Raw genomic sequence first — 17,960 nt, forward strand, 5'->3', positions numbered from 1 at the left:
TATGCATAATCATAAGAAGGCTAGTATATACATAGAACCGGGACTGCCGCTATAGTCCCGCCATCAGCTCGTTCATGGAAATTGTTTTGCGCACAGCATTTGAAAACCCATCGTGGTACGTGATCCAGACTTTCCTTCCTGCTTTGGATGCTTCATTCTGCACTGGACTGCCATCCGAGCTCTGCGGCAGCGGCTCTGGCTCCTGGAGGATTCTGCCGAAGAAGTCACGCTTGATGCCCGGTGCGTTTCTTATTGCATTCTTCTTCGCTGACGGGCCATCATCATTCTTCCCACTCTTGCCGTTCGAGGTCTTCCCGGCCCTGGACGAACTAAGGGCTTCGGATTGTTTCCGCATAGTCTCCTTGCGGTATTCTTGGTCTAACACTTGACGAACGGCATATCGAACAGGAGCAGAGCCGCCTGTATCTGCTGAGGTACCTTTGGTCTTGTGGAATGTCACAAGCGAATCCAATGGCCTATGAGAAACTTGTTCAGCTTGGCCGGACAGCAGAAACACGAACAGGAAGTACTTACGGTTCCATACGATAAGCCCAACCCCCATGCCCACCACCTTCACCCTCAATTCGGATTTTCTCAAATACCACCCCTAAGCCTGCCATGACTCGAACCGCGGCCTGAACAAGTGCTCGTTCGCTTTCTTTGCGAACACTGGCCACGCTCTTCTGGTCCCCACTTCCACGCACCACAACTGGTTTCACATCAGGCGATAGCATGCGTATGAGATTTGGGATAAGTTCTGTCGTCAAGCAATCCGTTGAGCGGAATAATCGTAATAGAGGAGCCGAGAAAGAAGATTGGAACCCCGTAAGGATCGCGCGGCTCTGCTTTTGAGCTTCGAAGGCCGCAAAATCTGCTCTTGGACCCGAAAAGGGGTGCTCGTCCTCTTCGTCGTCATCGGGGTTCTTAGAGATCCTCTTGCCTCCGACGGATGAAAATAGATGGTGGAACGCTATAACTGACTGACTCAGATAGGGTGTGAGTTCCCATTCTTGGGAAGTAAAGACTTTCGAGGAGATAGTATCATGGAAGTGGAGCCAGTCGTATGCGGCGTTAGGCTTGGAGAGAAATGTGTCATCCTGATATGATTGAAGCGGATACGTAGCGAAACATTCAGATACACAGCGGTCATGATCGCCACTGGCATCAACCATTTCGCGCAGCTTATTGATGGCATGCCGTTTTCTAAGGTCCGCAACACCGAGAGGCACGTTCCCGCTAGAAATGGCGAACGGGTCATGGAATGATTCAGCATTTATGGGAGCGTCAGGGAAACCTCCACCTTCCAAAAAGACACGGTCCACAATGTCCCGTACACCTCCGCGACTCAGCCCTTTAAAGAATGAGGCTTCAGCCGTGCCACTGAGAACCCGTTGTTCGAGCCAGGTCCGTGTCAGCCTGAGAGACGACAGGTTTTCGTTTTTCAGCTTATGCGCCACCCACTCCGCGGCGACAAGCACACTTCGGATATCACCTTCGGCCGTCCCACTGCTTTTGAGGCCACCACTTTTCTTCCTCGCCAGACCCCACGACGCTTCGCATAGCCGCCGCACACCATCGTTGTCTGATGGAATACCCTCCAGAGCTAAGATGTTCTTTAAGCGTGAGACAACATTCTCAAACGGTGCTTGGCGGACATGAATGATCTCGGCAACAGAGGAGGCCCTCAAGGGGCGTAAGCTAGGGTGATACACATCGTTGCAAACCAATATCAGTGGGCGCAAGAACCGGAAAGTGTCGCCTTTACGTTTTTTCCCGTTCTTGGCATTCTGATCGGCTGAACCTGCCATGTTCTTCTGGTCGAGTAGAACGAGGTCAATTAGGGCCTTCATGAAGCCTCCTTCTCCACCGCTCCCAGACCCGCTAACGACTCCATCGACTTCGTCAACGACGACGCACACTGGTCGCCCAGCCTTTCGCACTTTGCGATCTCCCACCTCCACGTTCACTCCTTTCACGTTTTCAGTGCTAAGAGCATCTCGAATCCGCCCCTTGACGACGTCTTTGCTGCGGTCATCACTGGCATTGATCTCTAGTACCTCGTACCCCGCTTGTTTTGCGCAAACATGTGCCAATGTAGTTTTTCCGAGTCCTGGAGGACCACACAACAGTAGTACTTTACGTTGCAGCCGTTCGCCATCATCATTGTTGTTGCCCGGCTTTTTGGCTCTCGACTTGGCAAGATTTGGGAAGACGATTGGCTCCCAGCCCTTCAACCATCGCAAAACAGATCGATGGATTCGCTCATCGCCAATGAGTTCAGTGAACTTGCGAGCGCGATATTTCTCTGTCCACATCGCCGCCGCCATTTTCTTATTCCTTTGGCCCTCAAGAGGAGCCTCGACAGATTGCTGTATCGTACGGTCCAGCGCTTTTGTGGAAGCTTTAGCCTGTTCACTTTCTCTTGCAGCCTCATCCAATATTTGATGGATATCAATGCCATAGTAGCTTTTCTGCGCTCGTCCTGGTCCCGTAGTCGAGCGACTCGCAACTAGCCTCTCGTATGAAACTTGAGGCTGAGAAGTTTTCTGAGTGATTGTGTATGTCTTCCCAGAGCTAGTCTTTATTTTAACCAGTTGCGTTGTTCGTCGTGGCAAGTCATAAGTTAGCGCAATCGGATCGCTCACGCTCGTAGTAGAAGGCTCTGTGTGTATAGGTCTTGAGAGGATTTGTGGCAGGTCCACTGGCTCCTGCTCAATTAATTGCTCCTCCAGCTCAAATTGGCTCTTCATTTGAGCATCCTGAAATGCTGCCAGCTCATCCTCGTCTTCATCTTCTTCATCCAGGAAGCCGCCCATAATCTTCTGCCGCTTAGGCTCCATTGACTGTGACTGCTCATCATTCTTCCGCTTATGCGCCTCATTCGGAGAAGCAGCGCGCGATGCAACTGGGGATGAGATGAACGGCATCTTGGTGACGGGAGGAGAAGACGGTAAGTAAAAACTTGAGTTTATTTCAGGTATTTCATTCGGTTCGTGTAATGTCTTTCGCGCTCTTGTTGGAGTATCTGTTTCAATATCAGATTCCCAGCGGTCCTCCGCCTGCTCTTCAAAGCTGCATACCGGGTCTCACGTCCTCGTCACTTCGAAAAACTTCAGATAGATTCCAAGCCCGATGTCGTATAACAACCTTATTACGGATGTTCTCTAGTCGGTGGAGATTTAAGGCTTCGAGATCGTCGGAGAAAGTCTCTGAAAGAGGGTTCTGTTCTTCAGAGTGAAGGTGGATAGCGGGATCGAACGAAGGGAGAATTAATGGAGAAGAGGTCGTCATTAAGGTCAATTAGAGGGGCATATCAATTCGATGGCATTAAAAGTAACAAAACAAAAAAGAGGGTAGCTATCAGCTAACTCCCCATAGTTCGATGAGAAGTGGGATAAGACGACGCGTTTGAGACGCGCCAGCGGAGTACGCGCTTGGCCGCTTATCGTTGCTACTTTATTGCTGGCCACTCCGCATTTACTCCGTAGCACTCCGATAAGCTCCTCAACACCCCTAAGTTCACGAATCGCGATCAATTTAGCTTAATTGAATGTGTGATCACATTTCTCATGAATAAAGAAGGCTCTGAGACAGCTTGAGATAATATGTTGGGAGGAGACCACCCATCTAGCCTTTGCTACGTTCTGTCCACCAATTCATTAATGTACAGAGTAGCAAGAAGTCCTTACCATGTTTTGTACACGCCTCGTACGATTCAGGTGCACGTTGACTTAAGCAGCATAGGATGAATTGTTAAGACTAGGCTCCAAATCTATTTCCTAGCATTGGCGTTGCGTGGTATACAGTTATATAAACACCGCACCTGTAGAGGCTTGCATAAGGAAATGAATAACATGACAAGGCTGAATAAAAATCGTAAAAGGCACTTCCGCAATGAGATCTTTGTATTTACGCCTGGCTCTTCAGCTTCTCGGTAAGCTCTGGCACTTTCTCGAAAAGATCGCCAACAAGGCCGACATCAGCAACCTGGAAGATAGGAGCATCGGGATCCTTGTTGATAGCAGCAATGACCTTGCTGTCCTTCATACCAGCAAGATGCTGGATGGCACCGGAAATACCAGCACACAAGTAGAGCTGAGGCGCAACGTTCTTGCCTGTCTGGCCAACCTGGAGACTGTTGTCGGCGAATCCACTATCAACCGCAGCGCGGGAAGCACCAATTGCAGCTCCCAAGGCGTCGGCAAGAGGCACCATAATGCGGTCGAACTCCTCTTTCGATTTCAGGCCACGACCACCGGAAACAACACGAGAGGCAGTGGCCAGATCGGGGCGCTCGGATTTAGCAAGCTCTTCGGACACCCACTCGGTCTGAGCAGGAGCTTTGGGGTCTGCTCCCTCGACGATCTCGGCAGACCCGCCCTCGGTCTCAGTGCCCTGGAACGCAGTGCCTCTGACTGTGATCACCTTAATGGGATCGGTCGATTGAACGGTGAGGATGGCGTTTCCGGCGTAGATGGGACGGACGAAAGCTGCATGAACGGGTTAATATGCGGATGACTCACTCATCACGTAGTCCAACGAGATTCAATCCAGGGGTCACATACTATCCTCGCTCTCAATTGCTGTGATATCGGAGATCTGTTGCACATCGAGCAGAGCCGCAACACGAGGCAAGAGACTCTTTCCAAAGGCAGAATGCCCCGCGATGACGTGAGTATATTCGCCCTTCTTGATGTTCTCCACAAGAAGAGGAGCGTAGTTCTCGGGTAGCCCCTGGATTTCAATGAACATCAGTACCTGCAGAAAAGCACATAGATCGCTTTATGGCAACCTGGATCACTCTAACCTTTTCATAAGCGTCGTTCTCCACCGCCACTACTTTGTCCAGGCCCTTGATCTTAGCTGCCTCGGCGGCAGCAGTTCCCTTCACGCCTGCGCCAGCCACGAACGCTGTGACTGATCCTCCAAGCTTTTGCGCCGCGGCGATTGCTGAGAGGGAAGAGTTCTGGAGTTTGCCATCACGCTGTTCAAGCACGGCTAAAGTGGAGAGAAGGCGGGCAAGTGCGGAGGCTGTAGGTTGATTGAAGGCCCGCGATGGCTGGAATTGCGACCGCACGGCCCGCAGGGCGGAGTGTCTTGCAATCGGAATCATCGTGCTATATTCAGAGAGTGGTGAGACCTGCTCGGATCCCTTGTTGGGTTGGCAACAAGGATGAGTTTTTGAATGCGGGTAGCAGGAATCAGAGACGCTGACGATAATTCCGACGGGCTTTGTGGTTATCGTCGGAGCGCCAAGCATCGCCGATCCCGGCTTGTCCTCGGCTATGATGACCGAGCTCATGAGGCCTCTAACAAGCTTACGATAGACTATCTACGATTTGTACTCGCTTCTGGGAATACATTGCTTCTAAAAGGGAGCTTTTGCGGTGATCTAGAAAGCATAAAAGGCCATATCAGAAAAGAGACTTTTTTTGTTCGAGGGGTATTGAGAACACGCCCTGTGTCTATATCACAAAACTGACACACGTGACATTAAGTACGCCGCGGCAAAACCCGTACCTTGGACAAATACAACATCCGTAGAACACCAGTTAGAAGCAATTATGAAATCGACTTTCTCTTCTTCTTTGAGAACCCTGACGCCGCTCTCTCTGCCGTTGCAGCCTTCTTGTTACCAGACTCGTTCCCATCCTCCAACGCCTTAGCCTTCTGCCGCTGAAGCTTCTCTTTTCTTGCAGCCATGGACAACGCATCGTCATCCTCATCAGCCTTCGGCTTCTTGGCCTTCTTATTGTCCTCGAGTAACTTCTCCTCATCGCCAGTTTGCTTGCGCTTCTTGCCATTCTTCGCACCCTCGATAGCCTTGACATCTTCCTCAGCATCTTCCACAACGTCACCCTCGTCCACCCACAATTCGCTTGCCAGCCAAATTGGCATGGCCATAGTATTAGCGCCCTTGATGTGAAGAGCCTTGATGTTCCTCCAACCCTTCGTAATGAACTTATCCGTCAAGCCCTTGACAACAGCTTCAACATTCTCGGCGAGCTGCTCTGGAGTAAATTTAGATGAGCCCACACGAATTGCGGCCGTGGTAGCAGGCGCAAGTTGTACGGCGGCGCAGTTGAGCGTCTTCTCAATTTCCTTGGCAACAATGGCTGGGGACGCGAAAGTACTGTCATCGTCCTTTGACTTCTTCTTCGGGTCTTTCTTGACCTTCTTGCCATCAACTTTCTCAATTTCGGCAATACGAATGGGAATTGGCCGCTTGCTCGACTTGTAGAACACCTTTCCGAGAGTATTTACCAGTCGCATGATAATTCGGTCATCTGCGAGGAAAACATCGTGCTCAGAGAGTAGCTGACGGCGACTCTCGAAACTCTGATATCTAGCCTTGAGTTTCGAATAACCAATGATCCGGTCAATGCGAGAGGAAAGATGCTGAGGGAAGGAAGGATCGGCGACAATGTTCTTGACCGAGCGCTGAGGATCGGCGGTGATAAGACAGATACTTAACGACGGCGAGGCATTGAGGGAGTGTGGAATGCTGATTTTTCCGGGTTTCAAACGGTTCTTGTCGACAACGTGCTTCTTCGTGGTGAGCACAAGCCAGACCGCCTCATTTTTCAGCGGAGTGTCTTCTTCGGAATCTTCATCGTCACCAATAAGTGTCTTCTTTGTGGCTGTCTTTTCCTGCTCTTCCTGTTTCGACTTGATGTGTTTCAAGAGGGCGGAAGAAGCCCTGGCGACCTAAATGGTTCGTGATTAGCAAAAGGACTGGTTTGTGATGATCCCAAGGTTGTAGAAGTGGTGACATACTTGGTTCTTTTCAAGCTGATAGGGAGACCCAGATTCCACTTTCGTGGTGAGCGCTGTCGAGGACACCATTTTATACACTGATTGACTGCTGTTGCAGAATTCGAATATCTCAATTTTTGCGATAATGGAAATCAAAAAATTTACGGGAAGGCGGTAGGTAAATTTGTCCGGTCTTGGCGTGGATGCATCTGCTTAGTCATGTCCCCTCATCAAAATAGCACCGAACGACATCGACTCACCAGCAAAACTCATGATTCTCTAACCTTCTGAGTCATCCTAAGAGTTCATCTCTAGATAACGAGACTCTTATATTCAGCTCAGAAATGAAGGCGAAACATACCAGCTGGTGCTTGTTTCTCTTGGAATGTCCGGGTATCACTAGGATAAGCAATAATTTGGGTGCTGGTCATTTGCCCAAAGGTATGCTTCAATCGACATACTTAAGATCTCCTGCAGATCATACAAGCAAGGGCCCAGTATTCATGGTATGGCTACTTTGAGCATGTTCTTCAGAGAATTCTTCGGGCTCTATTATATCAGCAAGGAGCGCCTGATTCGCATGTATACTTCGCAGAGATGTGCATACATATATATATATACGACTGAACCAGGAGGACAAACACTCTTTAGACAGTCAGAGATAGCTTATGTAGTTTACAGGTCAGGTATCAGCATCGACTTTGTCTCAGTGGAAGCCATGTTATCCAATGTTTGGCATATCCTAGTTCAATTTCCATCGCTTCGTGCCCGTGAAAGATCAAGTATGAGCGTCTTGGGTCCAACATCAGCGGCTGTCTGAGTCCATCCTCCGACTGTGCCTGCCACCGACAGGCAAGCTGACGCAAATGCGATAAGATCATTCAGAGGGGTAGGTTATACAGATAGATGTGAGCAGTATAAGTGTCAACGACATTCGCCTTTGTGTCACTGTCATCTCATAGTCCGCTTTTCATGACAGGTATCTACTGCGGGGCAAATGCAGACGAAACACATTTGTGGTAGGGGCCTGGGCCATGAATAAAGTGTTTCCTGCATGGATCAGAATACTTGGTCCTTCAATCAGTAGACTAATCACGGCATCACCCCTATTCCTCGTCAGGGAATTCGGAACATAGTGCCGCAGCACAGTAGTCTCGGTTTAGTCTGACCGTACTCTTGCAGATTTGTAGAATATATCTACAGGCGCTTGGATGATGGCTGACGAGCTAATGAACTTAAACTAGAATAATATTACGATTGACGATGTGTTTACGACTATCTACTCGCATGGCGCATCTAAAGGAGTATCGACGAGACTCGACAGAGGCGAAAGACTCACTCTAGTTACTTGATTGAGTAACTCTGGAGATCCACCTATTAGTCTACGCTACTGGGCTACCTTCATGTGAGGGAAAGGCCTCGAATGCATGGCAATGGTGTCGGAGTGGCATTTGCTTCTCCAATATAATCTCTGCAAGATCCAAGGCCGCAGGGAGGAAAAATAGGCTTCGAAAACTTATCTTACATACTTAACAGCTTGATACCTCTATATATTGTTACCTGGCTCGTCGGTGACAGTTCAGTACGTTGGTGTAATTGAAGCAACGAAGGTAGTCCAAGCGGGGGAAACTGGGCTTCGAACTTCTGGAGTCAAAATTGGCCCTAGATTTCGACCTCGATATTCATACTTATAGGTGAACATATTTCTGCAAAATTCCAGAGATTGAAGTCAAGTAAACGATATCTGCTCTGTACTCAGAATGGCCCCGCAATAGAAGCAATACTCCGAAACGTGGGCAACGGGGCAGATTACCTAGGTATGATACCGCCCACCACATCTTCCTGTCACAGTGCTCCATGTATTTGACAGCCAGCTATGACAACAGCCTTGGTCAACAGTAATCAGTAGCAGCACGAACAAGGAAGATTTAAAATATTGCTCAAATGAGAGCAAGGCGCTCTGCGATGGACCAATTGCTGGTTAGGTCTCTAAATCAATCAACTTCGTAACTCCATTAAAGGTGTTGCCTAAGGTAAGCTGGTCCTCGACGGAGTACCCACAATGGGGCGATTTGGGGGATCATCTACAGTGCTTCACAGGCCACACGAAGTCTAGATAACAGGCACGCAGGAAGCTGCATGAATCAGCCCTCAAGGATATTTGAGAAATAATATCTTTCCCCGTAAATAGCCTGCTAGCTCAAGATCGGACAGGATCATTAAGGTCTCCATTAATCATCTAGAAAATCGTCTACTCAAATACTGACTCCGTAGTAGGTTCTCGAGCTCAGGTACAGGGGGTAACTTAGCCAGAACCAGCACAGATTGCGGACGGGAAAGGTAAGACATGTTCAGCAATCCAGGTCATCTATCCAAGCCATCAGAAATCTCTCGACTATCAAAAGTTGAGTCGCTGTCTTTCAAGTTGCGACTTGCAACATCCGATCTGCGCCAGTTAAAGTATTTACCAAGGGAACTATTGAGTTTACATGACTCAACCCCAAGATAGGAGAAGTCTAGACTTTATTCACCAATTAGATTGTTATTCAATCTACCAACAAGGTCCGACTTCTTGAAAACCAGTCCTTGAACTTCATATTTACTTTACCCTGCCGAAGTTAGATAGATACTGGAAGAACCATCCCCTATTTTGCGGGAGCGTGACAAAGTTTGGATCCAATGCAGATCGAAAGTGGATTTGCTTCCACAAACCGCGTTTCCTCAGTTGCTGCTTTTACTGAAAGCGCAAGTACACTCCGCGTCATGGACAGAGCTGGAATGACCCTCTTTCCTTTGCCGTTGTTTATTGTCTCATTATTACAGAAGAACTCAGCTGGCAACTTGCTGCTAACTTGACATCACCGTTCCTCCCGCAAGAATGACAACACATTTACCTTGCTATCATCAATGCCAGCCAGGACTAGGTACCTTGCATATGCAGTCATGCACATCAGAATCAGACATGAGACAACAACGCTTTGGAGACTTGGATTGCTGCTGGGGATGAAACCGTACGGCGATGGGATTGTTTGAACAGCCATCTGCTTTGTGATTGGTGTGCCTGGCTCAGGGGTGCGCCAGATTTTTGCATGGCCTGTGCCAAGGGTTCCAGCGTGATTGGCTAGACCTGACCATGGTAATTTCGGCAACCGCCAAGCTCAAGCCGACATTTCAGGCCAGGAACAGGAAACGGACAAACATCACGCACGGAGGCTAGATATCTGGGTAATTTGGTACTCCGTACAAAGTACAGGTCAAAAGTAAAAGGATATAAACATCCCCAGCCGCAACCCCTTGCCCAGTGTCTAGTGAGAATGTTCCAGTCTTCCGAATTCTGGAGTTTAGAGGCCGGGATTCTCGTGTTTAAGGGGAGGCAACTCGGCTTTCAGCTACTGGACTTAGCCAGAATTTAGATACTACTTAGACTACCGTAGTAGTCAGGATACGCACCACAAACTGTTGTAGACACGTCGGCGTCCCCACTGTGGCTGCTAATCCAAGAGAATTTCACGTTGTCCATGGATGATTTCAGAAGCGAGGTTTCTAACTTTGGGTTAGGTACCGACCTTTTTCCTCGGCGAGCGTACCCCTGATGAATGAATGACCAGTAATAAGACGTACCACACCGGTCTTACATCAGGCTCATTTCCGTCAACCATTGATTAAATCTCCCTACGGCCAGGTACCAGCTACTTCCAGGGCGCTAAGAAGACAACAACAGTAACAAAAACAAACGGGAGGGCGCCAACCGATTTATTATTGAATTCTGTACTATGAAGTGGTCCATACTGTACCATCTAGTCTGTATGCCTGGAGTCTTCGACCCCATTAACCTTCAGTCTTTCTCTCGGAGTGGGGCCCCCTATTTCTATTAGCATGACTATTATTATGATTAATTTAACACGTACAGTAGTAGTATTATTGACTATCAGCCTTTCTGTCTTTGTCTGTCCACTGTTTCCAGCGGCAGTGCCACCCACACACACTTTCGCTCTCTCAGCCCCCTGGAAGGGTCTGCAGTCTGCATTTACACCTTGTCCCGCAGCTTCCCCTGGACCGCCATTATTGTTGACTAACCGTCTTTCTCTCACTCTACTTACTCCTCTTCAGTCCCTTTGATCCCCTCCCTTATTTTTCTCTTTTGCGATCTTACGTTCCTCCAGAGAACCTTGTCTTCTGCGGCTCCAGAGATTCCTATCCGACCAGAGGGACTCGTCTTCTCTCTCGCACGCTCTTTTGGGAACCTCGTCTTCACTCTTTCAAACTCTCATATTCATTTCTAGGTTTCGGCCTTTTGTTTGCGACCACAACTTTCAGCGAGCAAACTGAGCTCCGGCGATTTTCTGTTTCTATACCGAGTCTTATCACACGAGCGTGCCTGGGCACTTTGCGGCGTTGAGGTATGTGCAATCGACCCTCACATCCTTGTCTGCTTTCTAGATTTGCACCACATTGAATTGTGGCACATCCGTGTCCATCTTTGAGAGGTCTGACCCTGGGCGGCGAGGCATCAGAGAGAGCAATGGACTCTTATGTATCTGTGCCAATGGCGCTTGTTGCATTGAGTGGATGAGAATCTCAATGATGCAATGGATTGGGATGCCTTACAATTTCAGTCTTGAACTCATTTTCTCACGGAGCGTACGCTAATTGGCATGACTATAAGATTACCATCATCGTCAGCGCAATATTAGGGACGTGAACACAATGAAGTTCAATACCGTTGCTCTTACTCTCGCCACAGCGGGTTCCCTGGTGACCGCTCAACATCACCACCAGCATCGTCACCACCAGCACAAGCGCGAGAACGTGGTCGAATCCGGTGCCACCGTCGTGCAATACGAGCTGGACGGAAAGCCGATTCCTCTTAAGGAGGTGTGTGCCGGCCTGGCTGATGGCAAACTCAAGTTTGCCGACAACGACCATCCTACCGGCGTCTGCGACAACCTGAGCAGCGCTGCTGCTCCTACCTCCACGCCTGAGGTCACCCCGCCTTTGCCCCGGCCCAATTCATCGAGCTCTCTTCCGTTGTCACCCCGGCCACCCCGACCTCAGCTCCAAGCTCAGAGGCAGCCCAGACCACCCCTGCCGCCTCTAGCAGCTCTGCTTCCAGCTCTTCCACCGCCACTGGTTTGGATGCCGACTTCCCTGATGGAGAACTTGATTGTTCTACCTTCCCATCCCAGTACGGCGCTATTCCCCTCGACTACCTCAATCTTGGCGGATGGTCTGGTATTCAGTACGTCTCCTACGCCGGCGACTTGATCAACAATATTGTGACGGCCATCGCTGGCGATACCTGCAAAGATGGTGCCATGTGTTCCTATGCTTGCCCGGCTGGTTATCAGAAGTCTCAATGGCCTAGTACCCAGGGCGCCACTGGCCAGTCTGTTGGTGGTATTGAGTGCCGCAACGGAAAGCTCCACCTTACCAATCCTTCTCTCTCGAAGAAGCTCTGCATTCCGGGTGTTGGAGGTGTCAGCGTCCAGAACACTCTGGGCGAAACTGTGTCTGTTTGCCGTACCGACTACCCTGGTTAGTCTGACCATTTCAGGAAACTTTATTCTGTCTAACGAAATCTTTCTAAGGTACCGAATCCGAGACCATTCCCATCGGCCTTGGTGGCAATGACCTCCAGCCCTTGACCTGCCCCGATGGTGAGACCTACTACAAGTGGCAGGGCAAGACAACCTCTGCCCAGTATTACGTCAACCCTAAGGGCGTTACCCCTGAGAAGGGTTGCCAGTGGGGCGATGGCACCCTGCCTATCGGCAACTGGGCTCCCGTCAACCTTGGTGTCGGCCTGAACAAGGGCAAATGGCTCTCCATCTTCCAGAACAGCCCCACAACTTCCGAAAAGCTTGACTTTAACATTAAGATTAAGGGTGATAACCTCAGCGGCTCCTGCAAGTACGAAAATGGTGTCTTCTACTCCGAAACCGGTAGCAGCAGCTCTGGATGCACTGTAAGTTTGAGTCGCCCCGCCATGTTGAGAATAGTTGACTTACATGCCATCCCCAACAGGTCGAGGTCATGTCTGGCGATGCCACCTTTGTCTTCTACTAAAGTATGAAGTCGTCCAGCTCCCATGGTAGTGCGTGTCGCCGTTGTGCGTAGATGGTAACGGCCACCTCAAATATTCCGCCAATACTCTGTGAGAGAAGACCATTGAGCGCCGCTCATCCGCCTCATGAACAATTACCCGGTGTGCTTGCTTTCTTCTGTGTATCTTACTATATTACCTTACGTGGCGTGGACTCAAGTTCTTGTCACATCTTGTCATGTCTTCAACCTTTTGTTAGAGACATTGTGGTTAAATTTTATTCTCCAACTTCAGAGCCGCCAAGTATCCCGGTTTATTTACCCTCGTCCATCTCAATTGCACAGTGTCGCTTCCTGCAAGTTTTGTCGTCTTTCCAAGTCTTATCTGTGACTGTCCACCTCTTGTCTTACGTTGTGCGAAATGTTCAGATTTTCCAAATACTTAGAACGTAACCCTTTTTTTTTTTTTTTGCGTTGAGCTTGGTTCAAATCTTAGACAGCACGTATTCGAGGAAATGTGTATCTTGCATATCCCTGGCTCAGCCCATAGATCCTACTATATATATCTGAGGAACATTCCACAGTACAGCCTGGATTTCGATATGCATGACACATGCAAAACTTAGTAGTCCGCAACCTTGATGGTAATACGCTGTATCCTTTGGGTGGAGTAGAAAACAATCAGTTGGGGATGCAAGGCTGGGTGGGAGGATGGTTTCGATGGCTGCAGCGTGCTGAGTACCAACGCATCGTGTAAATGGGAATAGACGAAAACCAGAATCCTAGAAATGCTTCCCGTTGGCTTGCGCACTGCGGTACGGGGCATGTTCTATGATATGCCGCACCGAACTAAGTCATTCCTCCAAAGAGCCTCTTTGGCAGATATTGAGATATTGCTGCTGCTGCCCTTAAGACTAGGAGGGAGTCCAAACGACAGGGACTATCTCTCCCGTCAAATTTGCTTTTCAAGTCGATGGCCCCAACCTGCTGGCCTCAACTTCTTTCAGTCCTGTCATCAGTAGGTAGCCTAAGCAAGGCACCAACAAAAACGCATGGTATCATCCAATTGGAGCACGACCAAGCTAGGTGGGCTGCATGTCAGGACCGGCATTCCAGCAAAGCGGCGCAAGCACTCTGACCAAGGGCTGACCCTTTTATCACGTGATAATGCGCGAGTCACGGGGACTCGAACCATAGAACGCGGGAGCACATGAGGCTAGACGCGGCGGACGCGCCTTTTGCATACACAACACAGATAAATGTATGCAGGCATGAGCCAGTGAGGCATGGTCTCTATCAGCTCATGCTTCACCATTTCTATCTTTTGCTTGGCTTGAGAATCTAAACGAGAATCATGCTGTGTGACACATAGTTTGAAATGGCCATTCAGTGAGGCTGCGCGAGGTTAGCGGTGGAGCTTCTGAGCCCTTGTCGGCGCCTATCGAACGCGTCTCAGTCTGTAAGCGTGCAAATCCGCGCTGGAAGGACGAGACGTTCCGCTCCGGCAGGCATTCCTGCACCACACACCAACTTTCACCCTTTTCTTCTATGCCTCGTACTTGTTCTTTCTCGCAGGCCAATTTTCTCGTGCTTCCCAACCTCCTGGTCGTCATCCTGGGGGGAAGCTTCGGTTCTTTCCATTTTGTCTAGGACAAGCTTCTCTCTTTCCTTTATATTGCTGTCCTGTGATTATTGTGCCATAGAAATAGGTCCCTACGCGGCCTCGACGCGAACCTCAGTCAATATCTTCTCTCATTAGGAGTTTGCTAGAGGTGCCTAGAACTTTTTTGTTTTTGGCTTTTATCTTTCAATTGCTCTGGACGAAGTCCATAGCATCATGGAGTCTTCTCCTCCAAGGAGCAGTGCCACTGCTTCTGTGGTAGGTGTGAAGCGTCCTGCGTCCTTATTGCCTGCTTTTGAGCCATTGAGCTCGTCTCCCTCCCTTCCTCGGCCACAGAAGCGTGTGGCTCGTGATAGCCATGGCATAGTATCGACCTATCCTACTCCTGTTCCGACCTCGTCGACCCATATCATGTCCTCGTCGCCGCCTCGGATGGCATTGTCACGGTCTGCATCACGTCGCACTATTGCCCAGTCGGGCTCCGAACGTACTCCCTTGTCGACCGTCCCAACACTGATGCTTCCTGAGAGTGGAGAGCCTATCTTGATGGGGAGGTCTAGTGCATCTTGTCACCACCAATTGTCTGCCAACCGAATGATATCGAGGGTCCATGTCAAGGCCACCTATAAACCGGCACCTAATCCATTTGATCGTGATAGGGTGGAGATAATGTGCATGGGGTGGAACGGGGTCAAACTTCTCTGCCAAGGCAAGACGTATGAGTTGGCCAAAGGGAAGACATTCACGTCCGATATCAAAGATGCGGACATCATGGTGGATGTCCACGACGCTCGGGTGCTCGTGCAATGGCCACGGAATGAAAGGAAGGACTATGCTTCAACGGACTCGGAGCAAACCTGGGAGGAGACAACACCAAAGGGCCCCAATCAGTCTCGCAGGAGCCTACAAGACAGTCCCCTTGGCGAACGACAGCGTCTGGCTTCCCCCGTCTCTCCGTCACCTGCGGTGCAGTCACTCGTTCCTCCATCCTCGCCTTTGTTTACTCCTACCCGCTCGCGAAACGCAGTGGTCGTATATGAAGATGAGGCATCTCCTGTTCGTCGTAACCCCTCTCGGGATGTGTCATCGCCCCGAGCCGCCCAGGAATCCGCACGCCTAGCGGATGTTCTCCAAAGCTCACAGTCCAGCGACCTGAGCGATCTGAGCAGACCTGACGAATTCTCGGATCACGACGAGGAGAACGATCCAATCATTCACTCCTTCGGTCCTTTCGGCGACAACCTCCTGCCCCGCATGGCATCTTTCTCCGCAGATGAATCACCACTGCGAGGCCCACGCCCTTCTCGCCCCCTTCAGCCTACTCAATCTCCCAAACAGCCAAAACGGCCTTCCGAGAAAGACAGCTCGGAACGCAAGTCAGGACTGACTGACGAGACCTATGAGAGAATCCAGAACCATGCGGCGAATCAACTGGCCTTCTCCCGCCTGTCTTCGACTCCATTCTCGACTATACTAAATAATCTTCCTCCGGCTCTGTGGAAGCGGGATGACCGGTTCAAACAGGGACCTTCGAGCGAGGAGATTCGCGCTATCCTAGAGTCCACCAAATGTATTGGCAAGGTTGCGCGTGAAGGAAAGGATGCCGCCGGCAAACCACTTGAAAGCGAATACTACTATATACCTGACTTCGACGACGATGATATGCGACGTGAAGCAGTTGTGAATGACCTCAGAAAGCCAGGTCTTCGCAACTGCCGAAAGCAACACAAGGTATGCTTCGAGTCTCTGACCGATCGTTAGTCATGCAACTAATTTCTGTACAGCAATACTTCTGGCGTAAGCCAAAATGAAACAACTTTGTGAAGACCAAGATGGCGTCTTATTCGCCGATATCCCGATTAAAAGATTTGCGGTAACCGTTCTTAGTACATAGTTACATTACCCCTTGTTTTCCCCTTGTTTTTGAAGTTCGAGGACTCGCATAGCGTGGCGTGGGCATACCCTGTTTGATTTTTCCATGTTGTATGAAGGTGTATGATGTATGGTGGTTCGTTTCTTCTCATCTAGGTATGATGCCTTGTTTGTTTAATATGCGCCTCAAACAGTCGAGATGCACCTTATATTTTGCATCCGTGCGATTTCATGCCACGTCCCTTTTGCTGACGATCGGGACTATGATGCAAGCCGATGGTTCCAGCATGATTGTTCATATGGAAATACTGAAAGTATTGCGTGGACCGAGTGTCTTTGCAAATCTTTTTGTCAGCAAAGGTCTCTTTCCATGTACCAGATGAGCTCGGCTCTTCGATAACTGTATGGTATGAAGACTCGTTCAAGAGAATAAAAGTATTCTACATTGCCTGCCGTCCTGACTGTCGAACCATTTGCTTTCCTTCAAACAGACGTACTGGTTATATTTTCGGTCCATTTTTTATCCGATCACTTATCTCTTCATATATCATATCACGTGACAACTATCATCCAAGGAGAGTGTTGGTCATAACGCGTGATCCCTGCTCGCTTTGATATCATTTGACGTTGGGTCTTGAGAGGGTACCTCTCAGAGGTGCTTTGGTAGAAATAAGAACTTGTCACTATCTGGAACCCCGAAAGTCTGTTATCCGGCCAATGTAACTTTCTCAGTCGCCACTACCTATGACATAGCTTGACATTCCGTGTCACCATGGGCTCCTGGCACCTATATTAATCCCTCTAAACTGTCAAATGGATGTCTGATATTCTTCGTGTCTGGCTAATCTAAACCCACTTTGCTGTGTCTCTGGAACTCCATCATTATCATACTCAATTGAGTAAGTCATGTTCCTTGACGGTTACTGGACTAATGCCTAAACCATCACGTTACAGCAAAGGCAGAAGAAGCCCCGCATCAGTAGTATAGATCAGTTCTATCTACAGCATCGCCCACCAACAGAACCATGTCGTCCACAGGCCATCAAGGACCATTCGCTGAACCCAGCTCTGAATCTCAGACTGTCCTGCTACCTGCAAACCCGTCCGTGAGCCGAAGCAGTGAGCCCCTCCCCGATCCACCAAGTGGCAGTTCTCAAGGCCGCTCCTCGGAGAAGCCGTGGAAGCCGAGTATCAATCGTCAACAAAGTTGGAGTGAGCAGGATCAGAAACATGAGCTTCAGTCTAGGCTGCTAGCAACGGAGAGGGGGAAGGAGACGGGGTTCACGGAGACGTTGCAGGATATGTAATATGCAGCTGTCTTTTTGAATCTATCTTTGAGCCTTGTTCTTGTGGTTGATGCTGGATAGCATAGGGTAAGACGAAGCTCAGTAGGCATCTGCTAAAGACTTGATTTCTATGAACGGGAAAGCTTGTGTTCGTTGATCACAAGAGACAGTAAAGGCGATGTTCATATCGTTGTCCCTCGTCAAGCAACAGCATGACCCCAAAAAAGTACAGCACCTTCGCTATGCTGAAATTATAATTCTAATACGGCTCACATTCTGCACGAAGTTTCCATAAGAGAAAAAATAAATGAAAGAAATGCCTTGAGCTAGGGCATCAGAAGAGCGCTTTGCTGGAATTTATAGTAAGGAAGTGGAAGGGCGAT

At 49.3% G+C, this 17,960-nt stretch overlaps 7 protein-coding genes across 7 annotated transcripts; 3 read left to right on the plus strand and 4 right to left on the minus strand.

The window, feature by feature from the left end:
• Window positions 1-49: 49 nt before the first annotated feature.
• P174DRAFT_375445 (putative sister chromatid cohesion factor (Chl12)) lies at window positions 50-2,927 on the minus strand (the record flags this gene model as incomplete). The annotated part of the gene is made up of 2 exons (XM_024822625.1): window positions 50-476; window positions 535-2,927. 2 exons carry the CDS (start codon window positions 2,925-2,927, stop codon window positions 50-52), a joined length of 2,820 nt encoding a protein of 939 aa, XP_024679271.1.
• Window positions 2,928-3,909: 982 nt separating this feature from the next.
• On the minus strand, window positions 3,910-5,113 carry P174DRAFT_375802 (electron transfer flavoprotein subunit alpha/FixB family protein; the record flags this gene model as incomplete). The annotated part of the gene is made up of 3 exons (XM_024822648.1): window positions 3,910-4,490; window positions 4,566-4,758; window positions 4,808-5,113. 3 exons carry the CDS (start codon window positions 5,111-5,113, stop codon window positions 3,910-3,912), a joined length of 1,080 nt encoding a protein of 359 aa, XP_024679272.1.
• A 269-nt stretch (window positions 5,114-5,382) lies between these two features.
• Window positions 5,383-6,890, minus strand: P174DRAFT_394342 (uncharacterized protein). The gene is made up of 2 exons (XM_024823629.1): window positions 6,778-6,890; window positions 5,383-6,708 (listed from the first exon to the last, which is right to left on the minus strand). The coding sequence occupies exons 1-2, from the start codon at window positions 6,844-6,846 to the stop codon at window positions 5,563-5,565; spliced, it is 1,215 nt and encodes a 404-aa protein (XP_024679273.1). The 5' UTR covers window positions 6,847-6,890; the 3' UTR covers window positions 5,383-5,562.
• Window positions 6,891-11,463: 4,573 nt separating this feature from the next.
• sun1 (SUN family protein UTH1) lies at window positions 11,464-12,822 on the plus strand (the record flags this gene model as incomplete). The annotated part of the gene is made up of 4 exons (XM_024830184.1): window positions 11,464-11,739; window positions 11,775-12,291; window positions 12,345-12,721; window positions 12,781-12,822. The coding sequence occupies 4 exons, from the start codon at window positions 11,464-11,466 to the stop codon at window positions 12,820-12,822; spliced, it is 1,212 nt and encodes a 403-aa protein (XP_024679274.1).
• Window positions 12,823-13,307: 485 nt separating this feature from the next.
• P174DRAFT_444445 (uncharacterized protein) lies at window positions 13,308-13,842 on the minus strand. Its single transcript, XM_024828085.1, has one exon. The coding sequence runs from the start codon at window positions 13,622-13,624 to the stop codon at window positions 13,421-13,423; it is 204 nt and encodes a 67-aa protein (XP_024679275.1). The 5' UTR covers window positions 13,625-13,842; the 3' UTR covers window positions 13,308-13,420.
• Window positions 13,843-14,523: 681 nt separating this feature from the next.
• fhdA (putative transcription factor Tos4) lies at window positions 14,524-16,317 on the plus strand. The gene is made up of 2 exons (XM_024821517.1): window positions 14,524-16,150; window positions 16,204-16,317. The coding sequence occupies exons 1-2, from the start codon at window positions 14,636-14,638 to the stop codon at window positions 16,228-16,230; spliced, it is 1,542 nt and encodes a 513-aa protein (XP_024679276.1). The 5' UTR covers window positions 14,524-14,635; the 3' UTR covers window positions 16,231-16,317.
• Window positions 16,318-16,974: 657 nt separating this feature from the next.
• P174DRAFT_444447 (uncharacterized protein) lies at window positions 16,975-17,849 on the plus strand. Its single transcript, XM_024828086.1, has 2 exons — window positions 16,975-17,190; window positions 17,246-17,849. The coding sequence occupies exon 2, from the start codon at window positions 17,317-17,319 to the stop codon at window positions 17,596-17,598; it is 282 nt and encodes a 93-aa protein (XP_024679277.1). The 5' UTR covers window positions 16,975-17,190; window positions 17,246-17,316; the 3' UTR covers window positions 17,599-17,849.
• The last annotated feature ends 111 nt before the right edge of the window (window positions 17,850-17,960 follow it).

This window comes from Aspergillus novofumigatus, assembly GCF_002847465.1.
Source record: "Aspergillus novofumigatus IBT 16806 chromosome Unknown P174scaffold_7, whole genome shotgun sequence".
In the NCBI taxonomy this organism is placed as follows: Eukaryota; Fungi; Ascomycota; class Eurotiomycetes; order Eurotiales; family Aspergillaceae; genus Aspergillus; species Aspergillus novofumigatus.

Excerpts from the sequence above, each read along its gene's own strand:
- fhdA (XM_024821517.1), top strand. The coding sequence starts at position 14,636 with ATGGAGTCTTCTCCTCCAAGGAGCAGTGCCACTGCTTCTGTGGTAGGT. Across the intron at positions 16,151-16,203 it reads ACTGCCGAAAGCAACACAAG|CAATACTTCTGGCGTAAGCC; the intron begins GTATGCTTCGAG and ends ATTTCTGTACAG.
- P174DRAFT_394342 (XM_024823629.1), bottom strand. The coding sequence starts at position 6,846 with ATGGTGTCCTCGACAGCGCTCACCACGAAAGTGGAATCTGGGTCTCCC. Across the intron at positions 6,709-6,777 it reads ATCAGCTTGAAAAGAACCAA|GTCGCCAGGGCTTCTTCCGC; the intron begins GTATGTCACCAC and ends CGAACCATTTAG.
- P174DRAFT_444445 (XM_024828085.1), bottom strand. The coding sequence starts at position 13,624 with ATGCCCCGTACCGCAGTGCGCAAGCCAACGGGAAGCATTTCTAGGATT.
- P174DRAFT_444447 (XM_024828086.1), top strand. The coding sequence starts at position 17,317 with ATGTCGTCCACAGGCCATCAAGGACCATTCGCTGAACCCAGCTCTGAA.